The sequence below is a fragment of the Hippocampus zosterae genome, chromosome 17 (genome assembly GCF_025434085.1).
Source record: "Hippocampus zosterae strain Florida chromosome 17, ASM2543408v3, whole genome shotgun sequence".
NCBI classification, from domain to species: Eukaryota; Metazoa; Chordata; class Actinopteri; order Syngnathiformes; family Syngnathidae; genus Hippocampus; species Hippocampus zosterae.
The window spans coordinates 11,508,728-11,520,122 of record NC_067467.1 but is presented as its reverse complement, the minus strand read 5'-3'; the positions used below and the strand labels follow the sequence as shown (position 1 = coordinate 11,520,122).

General features: G+C 41.4%; 1 protein-coding gene across 3 annotated transcripts in view; it reads right to left on the bottom strand.

Annotated features, from left to right (window-relative positions):
• The window catches only part of prkcab (protein kinase C, alpha, b), an 84,834-nt gene that overhangs the window by 1,946 nt on the left and 71,493 nt on the right, over nt 1–11,395 (bottom strand). For all 3 annotated transcript variants that reach the window (XM_052049524.1, XM_052049525.1, XM_052049526.1), the window contains 7 exons: nt 8,087–8,401; nt 7,001–7,092; nt 6,498–6,560; nt 3,527–3,665; nt 2,709–2,789; nt 1,539–1,646; nt 1,182–1,322 (listed from right to left, as the gene is read on the bottom strand). In XM_052049524.1, the coding sequence (XP_051905484.1) occupies nt 1,182–1,322; nt 1,539–1,646; nt 2,709–2,789; nt 3,527–3,665; nt 6,498–6,560; nt 7,001–7,092; nt 8,087–8,401 (939 nt within the window). The remainder of the gene's footprint in view (nt 1–1,181; nt 1,323–1,538; nt 1,647–2,708; nt 2,790–3,526; nt 3,666–6,497; nt 6,561–7,000; nt 7,093–8,086; nt 8,402–11,395) is intronic.

Below are 11,395 nucleotides of genomic sequence, written 5' to 3'. Positions count from 1 at the left end.
TGCACGGGTCTCGAAAAGTTCAATCCTTACAGCTCAACGTTTGAAATTGCCAAACTGCAGTGGCGCTTTCTGGCATGAGCGTCAATTGCGACTAAATGTTGAAGGCTTCACAACTTTTTGAACAACTTGCTGCTCCTCCACAAGGGTTGGGTGGTGAAATTCACAACATTCATAGGCCGAATCCACAACTTAGCAATTATGCATGCGGTGGAAAGGAGTCAGCATAACTTTTCACGTGGAACTTGATGAACAATCTTTTGCAAATTTCGTGTCATATTTCCACCTTAATCAACGAATGAAAAAATAACACGTAGACTGCTGTACAAAAATAGATGTTATACAAGTTGCAGTGGATACAAAGTCTACACACTAAGGAATGGAATTGCGTTTTGTTTTTGCAAATGAACTGTATTGGCCCAAATATAAGACGGCCCTGATGAGAAGACGACCCCCTCTTTTTCGAGACTCAAGTTTGAAAAAAGACTTTTTGAACACCAAATTAATTTTCATGGAGAAAATAATTACAGTACATTTTGTGTTATTTTGCCTCATTCACATCTTAATATCTGAACATTTAAATATGTAAACTAAAGTGTAATCACATTCGTAAATGAACGGCTTCTGGTTTTTGAAATGTAAATTACAAACTTCAGCTGCCGGTTAACCTGGACGATCTCTTTGATTATTTTGTTCTCTTTTCCTTCTTACCGCTATTTTTTATTGTTCTTCTTCGTGCTACCGCTATTTTTATTTTTATTCTTTGTGGCAGGGGTGCACTTTGGCCTGGGGAGTCAAGTTCAGCATTCACTTTAATGATATCTGGCGCCATCTCGCGTCGTGAATGGGTATAATGTCTAGACCCCGAATATAAGACGACCCTCACCTTTTCAGTCTTATTTCAATGCAAAAAACACCGTCTTATATTCAGGCCAATATGGTAGTTTCATATGCAATGATTTGTTCAAGGTCCTCATCCTTTGTATTTTGAACAAGGACGAGCAATAAATGAATCTGAACAAGAATAAACAACATCAGATTTATTATACAATGTTTCAGTCTTATAGTTAATGCGTCCACTAAATTGAAGCAACGAGATTTTTTTTTCCCCCCAAATTGGAAAAAAAAACCCATTATGATGGCTGATTTTGGGCAAAACAATGTCAGAATTGTGCACTCCCTACCACTTTGGGCTTGAACGGTGGTTGTATCTCTCTGTTGGCCAGTCGTTCCCAATCAATGCGTCGGAAGAAGGCCTGCTCCCGGAGGTCCCGCTCCCCCTCGGGCCCGCACCCGAGGCGCTTCGAAGGATGTTTGGTCATCAGCTGCCATGCAAAAATGGGACATCTTGTTTTTCACACTTCACATGAGCTGTATTTATACTACACTTAAGGCAGGCAACTCTAAATTCTGTAATAAAAGGTTTAAAAAAAGCAAAAAATCCTCAATATAGCGGGTGTAGTGAAAAATACACTGCAATATTGCTGAGGTGAAGCGCGATGCATTGTAAGAGGTGCATTGTGATATGCCAGTGCACGTACGCCTTTGCAGATGGACACGGCTTCTTTGGACATGGACTTTGGGTAGGACACATTGTGCTCCATGATGGACTGGAAGAGCTCATCCTCGTCCTCCCCGTCAAATGGCGGCTGCGGAGGAACAAATGGAAAGAGCGGTACGACATCAAGTCATTGAAATGCGAGGCGATTAAAAACAAAACCAATTTACTAATTTGAGAGATTAAAAAAACACATTGATTGAAAACAGGAAAAAAGTCAATGAAATTTCAAGCGATAAGTATACTTTTTTTTCTTAATTGTACGACGTACTAGCACGACAGTCACACGATGACTACTTGGCAAACTAAATTTCCTGCAGCACTGATTAGACAAGCAATGTCATGTGATCATCTGCAGCCAGCGATGGCCAAGCGGGCGTGTCATAACTAATTGACATGTTGACATGAGTTGGGTGCGGTTCGATCAAACCCAGGTTAAGAACCACTGCTCTGAAATGTGTACCTGAAAAGAAAGTCACTTTTTTTTTGGGTGTTATTGGCTAGAAAGACTCCTCAAATTGCGTTTGCTCTAGCATTGATGCTAACGTTACTGTTCGGAGGTATACACTGGACGAAGAGGGCATTAACCCTTTCAGGTACAGCGGTCACTACAGTGGACAGTTTATCATGTTATGATTGTTGGTGCATAAAAGGATGAACACTGACATGATGTGCCTTAGAGGAATGTATGTAGAGGTATGTAGAGAGATACTATAAATAAGGGTGTCAAACTCATTTTTGTTGCGGGCCACATTGTAATTAGGGTTTCCCTTGGAGGGTCGTTATGAATTTTGGGAAACTATATAAATGTTAAATCGCCTCCACATATTACATACACAGCGGACAACAAATGGATGAATCACTAGTCAGAAGAGTCAAAAGTCAGAAGAATAATGACTGTTATTGTGGATTACATATGACACAAATTTTGGTTCAGATTTTAGCAAGCATCATGGAACTTGACGTGCTTGATTTGCATTCGTGGGCCACATAAAATGGTGTGGTGGGCCAGATCAGGCCCCTGGGCCTTGACTTTGACACCTGTGCTGTAACGGGACCGCTTCGTAATCATGAGCGTCATCCTCTAATCATCTTTCAGCATTCCATTCTAGCGAGTTGCATTCTCCGGTGCCCATCAACTGCACTTCTTTACCTGTCCTGCCAGCATCTCATACAGCAGAACACCATATGCCCACCAGTCCACTGACTTTCCGTACGGCTGGTAGGCTATAATCTGACAGAGACAAGAAGATAACACAAGAAAGAGGGTACATTGAGTGAAACAAGAAAAAGAAAAAAAAATCACGTCATCCAAGCCCACCAAATTAGCCTCCCCATTAACTACAAAGACAAAGACGCTTTCTCCCTCCTTTCAATTTACGATTGCGTGTGGCTATCCCCCCTCCCACACACAAAAAAAAAAAAGACAAAAAGAGACTATATGGCTATGATGTCATTCAGGACACGCACAAGTCATTGTCTGCAAAGGCATAATGAAATCAATAAGTTACAACACCTTAAATGGTAATTCCTCACATAGTGGCTGACTGAATTCGTTTTTTGTTGTTTTGTTTCTTTTTTTTTTAATTATGGCCTGGGACTGGCACGAGATGGATTTTTTTTCTGTGGAGGGTGGGAAGGGCCAGCAGTGTCACCCTCGCCTACTGCATATTGAGCAATCGCAGCCGTGGAATTCATGACTATCTGTGCATTATACTGCCTCCAGGAGGCCAAGACGTGCACACCAGAAGGAGCAGCACTATGTCTATTGAATTGGAGCAAAAAAAAAAACTTACTTACTGTATGCTAGCTGTATGATGCTTTAGAGTGATATTTTTGTTCTTTAAAATATATTCAGAACATTTTGCTTTTCTTTCCACTCATTTCAAAGATAATTTGCGATCTCAAGGCACCGCTGCACTAAAGTGAAGAAAGTCGTCGGTGAGCGTTTCCTCACCATGAGCGCCTCACCTCTGGTGCGATGTAGTCGGGCGTGCCGCAGAAGGTGCGCGTGTACATGCCTTCATACATGTTCTCCTTGCACATGCCAAAGTCGGCGATTTTGATGTGGCCCTCCGAGTCCAGCATGACGTTGTCCAGTTTCAGGTCCCTGCAACGCAAGCAGCACTCGTCTTGAGGGCCAATGACAAACCTCACTCTGTGCTTCGCTTTTCTTATCTCCACGTCTTTCATCAGAGCCACTAGACTTCATATTTGGCTCTTCTGGATATCAAAGTTGTTTGACATAAATTGGGTACCGGTAACTTTTGTTAAAATCCTTCTTACCAGTGTACGCTTGTCTGTGCCCTCTTTAATGATTGGCACGCATAACTGACACTACGCCTTTTAACACAGTGCGCTGGATGGTTGTGAAAATATAGTACTTTTCCAAAAACCCTTTCATTTAGCATCAAAACGTTACGGGTGGTGTTTTTTTTTTAATGAAAAAATATGAATCAAGGGTTTAGCGCACCTTCTCGGTCAGTATTGATATAAATTACCAGAAGATGGCGGGAGCGGCTTTGATCAGAGCTTGGGTGTGGTACGGTGATCCTACGGCGTGAGGTGGCGTACGAAAACAGTGTGGTGTTGAGAACATGGCAAAATATTGCTAGCTAACGCTACAACAGAGCTTTTTCAATTCAAAAAAGAGGACGGATCCCATTGTCCCCCTTGACGAACACGCGCGCACACACGTAGACACACAAACACACACTCACAGACAAAGTTCAACGTTCAGGAAAACTTTATGCATGACTGATGCATGAAGTTTTAGCTTAGAACAAGTGTATTGTTAATCTTGCAATAAACATTTATTTTGCAATCAAAGTGACCTTTTTTGTGTTGTGTTGTTATCTAGTAGGAAACCATTGTTTACATATTTGAGATATTTGACATTTGATGTTTGACAAATGAAAAAAAAAACCCCAGTAAAGTGAAAGTTCTGCTTGAAAAGCATCCTTTCACAAAATGCTTTTTTTCTCTCTAAAACAAATATTTTCATAAAACTGTTGTTTGAGAGGAATGGTAAAAATGTAGAAATGTACTTTTTTCTGATGAGAGAAGAGGGTTCAAGCTTTCTTTTGGTCGGTTCCATGCTCAAATAACTCGAGAACTCAATTTTCTGTTTATTCTGGCCTCCAAAAAATTGTCAAAAATGGCTGCCGTTAAATGAGTCTAACGTGGATTTTTTTCCCAACGAATAAATACAATTGTTGGATTTGGGATTTTCTTTTTTCTTTTGATAAAAACAGAATTTATTCGAAGCTAAAGAATATTAGCCAATAATTATGAAGGGTTGTGTAAATTTCGTTTCGAATTTTTGGGGGAATTTCTTGGTTTTTCTCTTTGGGCTCGGCTTCTTTGGTGAACCCTCCTCTCCCTTAACCCCCCAAAGGGGACGCTCCAAGTAATTAGTGGCAGGTGTGGGAACGGGAAAGACAAGTTAGATTTTGTTGTTTTTTTCGTTTGTGTTTTGATTCGGAAATGAGCGGACATGGAATTGATTTTTGGAAAACTAAACAGTTTAAAGACGTACAGCACCGTGGGACTTTTTAGGGTGAAATGACGCCTCCCGTCCGAAGAGTTCTAAACTTAAAACAAATAATTAATAAAGCCCCTCAATGATAAATATCTTATTGGAAAGACTCTATATTTATGTCATGCCAGTCGTTCATCAAGGAACTGTTTAACGTTTCGTTTTGGAGTGGACAGCGATGGATTGGTTTTCGTTTTGGACATCGCGTGGAGTGCACAAGCGAGCGGCTTTGCTCTCCAGACTCAACTCCATCGTCGGGATGGGCGACACGTAACTTTGGATGAAAGGTAGGCCACTTTTAAGATAATTTACTGGCCAATTATTTTTTGAAAAGTCAGACGGTGTGTTTGGTTACGGGTTGAAGGGGAAAATGAAGGTAGTGAAGGTATTCGTTTCGATATACAATAATTGGACGCAAACGCAATCCGCCACGAAACGTCCAACAACGCAAAAGGGAATTTGTAACCGTTACAAAAGTCTACAGTTAATGCAGGACGTCGGGCAATAGCTGCACGCTGTTATTTTAACCAAAAAAAAAAAAACCTATGCAATGAAGGAAAGGAACGTTGTCAAACTCTGCAGAGAGAGAAAAACACGACATACGGTTCAAAGCAAAATTAATTGTGCACAATAGAGTTGATCAAATATGTTAATGAATGGCAACGTTGCTAAACTTGGTGAAAATGAAAATTATGCCAATAGCCAAGTCCAAATCAATGTCAGCCGAACCAACATTGAGTCAAACATTTAATTAAGAAAGCTGCATTTAAAGCTCGTGCCAGCGCCAAACATCCGGGCGCAGACGAGAAAGATTTGAGCTCGATGCTGAAATGGCTGCCACTGCTCCCAAGCTAGCAGTCAACCTCAAGTTTGGAAACCCTCCCAAAGACTCCAGATGATGGAATACAATCTTATTTTGAAAAGCGAAATCAAGATATTTGAAGTTCAACGGCAAAGAATGTCACCTGCAAGTATCGACAGCGTACTCTGATAAGCAACGTCACCCACTGAAGGAGAAAACACACTGCGACAAGATCAACTTTCGAATAGCGAAAAGGAGTCTGCTTGGGATGGTCAGAGAAGCAAAAGGACTCATTGCAAGGTGTGCGGCCAAAAACCATGCCAGTGTTCTTCCACATCACACAAAAGGTGACAACAGTCACCTATCAGTGACCAGTGCACCGGTTTCTCTCCGAGCCATACCATCATCTGAGGACCGGAAGTGGTATCATGGGTGTCTGTAGTAAAAGTCCAACAAAGGGCTTCATTTAAAAGATGCACAATGCCGTTCATACGGTACAGAAACACAATCGAGTATCACAGCTGAATATTGAAGTTGCTTAGTCGATGTAAACTGTTTATCTGTTTCCAGATGAGTTTGCATATGTGTCAAGTGTCACCCACCTGTAGATAATTCCTTTCCGGTGTAAGAAAAATAGCCCAACGGCGATCTCGGCTGCATAAAAACTGTTGGGGCGGAGGGGAATCAAAGAATGAATAATAAAGTCATGACTCAAATTGTATTGCATCATTCATTTTCCGATCCTCACGGGGGGGGGGGGGGTGCTGGAGCCCATCCCAGCTGTCTTCGCGCAGTAGGCGGGGGACACCCTGAACCGGTTGCCAGCCAATTGCAGGGGACACAGAGACGAACAACCATCCACACTCACACTCAGACAAACGTAGGGAGAATTTCCAGTGTTCAATCAGCCTGCCATGCATATTTTTGGAATGTGGGAGGAAACCGAAGTACCCTGAGAAAACCCGCAAAGGCCAGGGGAGAACATGCAAACTCCACACCGGAAGGCCGGAGATGGAATTGATCCACTGCACTGTGAGGTCGATGTGCTAACCACTGGACCATTTGGCCGCCTGTATTACATCATGAGGAGGAAAAAAAAACGTACACGGCCTGCGGCTCCTTGAACTTGCCCATTCGCTGGATATGATACATGAGGTCTCCCCCGTTGATGTACTCCATCACAAAGTAGAGGCGATCCTAAACACAAAGCAGATGAATGAATCTCTCGAGTTCTTTCAATGCGACCACTTGGCAGGAAATTTGAATCAGACACGGCTTCACGTGTCCCAATGTATTATTGACCCTGATTTAAAAACATTTCGATTTTCTTTTTTTTTTCTTGTACATCAGGTTATTTTCATTTTTCATTTATTTAATTTTGACCTACGAAAGCTTGTTTTAAAAATGTGTATATCTTTTAAAACACACATTAGATAAAATAAAATAAGACAAATGTAATAATAGCCTTTAATAGCAATATTGCTCCTCCCTACCTGAGCTATAGGTCTCTAAAAAGAGTTCACGTGATTGTGACGTATCACAATAACCGTAAATCTGACATCCTTGCTTGAACAGTTTTAAAAATGTTTTCTCCGAACAAAAGGCACATCCGCACAGTCAGTTAACGCTCGAAGTCTAGTCGTATTTTATTCAAGAACCAAATATGTATTTTTGCAATAATACAGGCCCATTTTTTTCCCAAGACTTTTTCCAGATGAATACTGCAATATTACGAAAAAAAAGTATTTTTTTTGTAATTCACCCCTGTTAAAATTACTTTTTGCCATCACAAAACTTAGATTTTAATATCATGGTAATTTGGCTTTATTTTGGAAAAATACCACTTCATTGTTGTAAGATGACATATTTTAATGCTGACTCATGGTTGTGAATATTGCATTGTTTGTTTTGTTGGCAAAACAATGCGGCTTGTTTGTTTGTTTGTTCTCCCCCCCTCCCCAAATAATTTGTTATTGCTACATTCTGTACTTCAGTTGTTCAAGAACTTGGATGGGCAACTTTACCGCTGTCAGGGGCCGCATATTGTCTGACCATCCACTTCCAAACCAGATGTCTGGCCAAAAAAATAAAATAAAATAAAACGACAACAAAAGAGAAACAAAGATCCTGCTCGAACGGTAATAAAACCCCTGGTCACTTGGTACTTAGAGGCGGGCAAGTTTTCACCCACCACGGTCTGGAAGCAGGAGTGGAGCTGCGTGAGGAATGGCGGTTTGTCCCTCTGCGCCAGCACCCTCTTCTCCACCATGGTGCATTCCACGTCGTCGTCCTGGATGACCACATCCTTCTTCAGGATCTTGATAGCGTACAGCTCCTCTGTGGACTTCATCTCGGCCAGCATCACTTTGCCGAAGCTGCCTTTCCCCAGCAGGGCCAGGAAGTTGAAGTCGCTCAGACGCAAACGCTCGGCGTTGCCCAAAGGGAGGCTGAAGCGCCGGTGGTCCGAAGGCGTGATGACTTTCTTTCCGTGGCCCAGCTTGGCTTTCTGCGGCGGTCAAAAAGCACAAACGCGGACGGCGCACCTTTCGTCATCCAGCGTTTGAACAATCCGCATTTTCAATGACGTGCGGCCGGCGCACAAAAAGTAAACGGCCAAGACAAACACGCGCAACAGATGCTATGCAAACAAAATAACAGATTGCCAGAATGAAATCCGACTGAATTCTCAGGGTTAGGCAAGATGGGCGTTCAATTGTAAGAAATTCTTTACTAGACAAAACTGTCGTTTTCGTATGATAATATCAAAGACACAGACTTCAAACCCCCCCGATCCCCCCTTACCCCATTGTGTTCTAACTTCATAACGGTTATTGTCATACCTTTTTGACTTTCCCTCCCATAATACTGCAACTACTGTCCATTCTAATAAAATTACAGCTTTCGGGGGGGGGGGGGGGGTTGTAATATTCAGATTTTATTCCACATCGTGGGTGAAAACTAACTAGGCATGAAACATTGGTAACAAAAACAAAAAAATCCACATTCCTATTATCAAGTCGAGTGAAATGTATTATCTGACTCTTGATGACAAGGGTGCCAAAGGGCTCTTTTTAGCCCATCGTTGACAAATATTGATGGCATACTCTGATCGAAACATCCCAAGAGTCAATAAAAACAAACAGTGAAGTGGAATTCTCAATACTTGTCCATTTAATAAGAAATATATCTGTGTGTGTACATATATATTGTAAATGATGTGCTAATTTCCTCTGTGGCAATGAGATGACAATTTTCCCTTGCTGACACCAAGGCCGTGTGCCACTCTAATGACCGGCTCAGTGGTTCTTTGAACGACGACAAAGCAAGACAACTAAGACCCTGCCAGCTCGCAGGCAGCGCCTCACCCGGCGCTAACATCAAAATAAAAGACAAGCAGCTGTTGCCAGACCAACAATCTCTCATGTTGGCAATTAGACCCCTAATGTGAGGAGGTTCAAAGCATATACGGCGGTGGCTTGACTTTCTGTGGGAATTTCATTTGTGCTTTGACCACACTTGCAACTCTAAACACTTAAAATAATCAACTGAATGCGAATTCATGTAGAGTAAGAAAACAATTTCCAATGTGTGCACCCTGGACAACGGGGGAGCAGTACAATACATGTACAGTATATTTGACCAACGAGATTTTCACATCATGAGACTCTGTACATTGCAGTAAGATTAGTCGTTCTATGCCAAGGAGAAATAATGTATGCCTGTGAGTATTGTTATATTGTCTGTCTTGTTGCTGCTTATCTTGTGGTTGCCATAAGAGTTACAACTACCAAAACATCCATGCTAGTTTTGTTAGCACATATATGGCATTAAACAAATCAAATGTGGTTTGATTCAGATGGGGGAAAAAGGTTTTGTTTAAAATTAAGCAATTAAATTTCTGCCTGCAATTCAAGCCAAAAATTACTAAATAAATAAATAATCTGAGCGAGGGGTCGCATCACGAAAGCTCATTAATTGGGTCGCTTGGGAGTTGAAGTGCCTCGGCACCAATACACGAGTACAAAGCAAATTATATTGGTGGCAGGCGGTCTTAAATACATGTTACAGTGTCACTGTGTTTAATTGTGATTGACAACGTCAACAAGCACCCGAACGCACAGAAAACTGCTCGTACACACGCTCAGAGCTACGGCAACCTTGTACAGTACTACACACCGTGTCTTTACGTGTATGACACTGCCCCCGTGTGGACAGATCGAGCATGCACGCCATGGGTCTTTATTCAAGTGAGTGAGTGTCCAGCGCAGCAAGATGACGTGAGTTAGTAGTACACAGGCAAGTAGATTTTTTTTTTGGGGGGGGGGGGGGGGGGGGGGGGGGGAGGATTCAGAAGGAAAAAAAAAGTGAAAGATGTGCAGCTCAAGTTCAACACAGTACTATTGAACGAAATCTTCGCAATGTAAAAAACCAACTTGATTTTTATCTTTTTCCCAGGTCCAGTTATTAATTAGATTTTTATGTCAATATTGATATTTTGCCCCAGGTCTCTTGACAGTGACAGACTAACTATCTTACTTCCCTTGGTGTTGAGTACAAATACCATTCCAATAAATATAAACATTATTTATTACTAGATGTAGTTAATTCTGTATTATTTTAAGGATTGAAATGAAATACACTTAGTGCCACCAATATCAAATCATCCGTGGTTGACAGTGGCAATGGGAGACAATAACACTGGTCAACCAGTTTTTACATTGTTTTTAGTTAGTTATGCGAGGAAACCTTCCTATATAGAGTATATTTTTACACTGCTTCTGTACTGTTTTGCATGGCAAGTTTTCAATACCATGATGACAAGTGAGTAATAATTATGAATTAAGTGCTATGTACAGCAACAGGTGGATTTTTTTTTCTCAAACGTCATACCTGTAAATTAGAAAATCTGCATTGTGCATGCTTTTAAGGTCAAAAGCAAAAAGATTTTTTTAAAACTATAAAAGAAAATGTATGTCAAAAATCGTTGTGCTTTTTAAAAAGTAAAGACATTTTTGAAATCGGTATCAAAAATATTTTTCAGGGACAAGTTAAGCCATCTCTAATTAAAATTTGCTGTTGACCAGTGTAATTACCTGATAAAATATGATAATTTAAGCTTCATTAAAAAAGTCGAAACTAAAAATTACAGATACTGTCCTTTTTTTTCCCGTTTATTGGCGCTCTTATTGCAGCTAAGCAAAGAGACAATGCTGCTTCAAATTTCAGATATGGCTCATGGTGTCCTCCGCCTACTGCCCGAAGACAGCTGGGATAGGCTCCAGCACCCCCCGCGACCCTAGTGAGGATCAAGCGGTTCGGAAGATGAATGAATGAATGAATGACCTTGGAGAATGCGGAGTCCTGCTTTTTGCCTGGATCGATCAAAATGTGTAGTGCTTGTTATTGTTCTTGGTCGCTTGCGGTGTGTCCTCCCGCACGGTTTGTAATTCATGCTCACAGAGACAAGAGAACTGCCGATAGGAGTTCAGAGACCGCCATG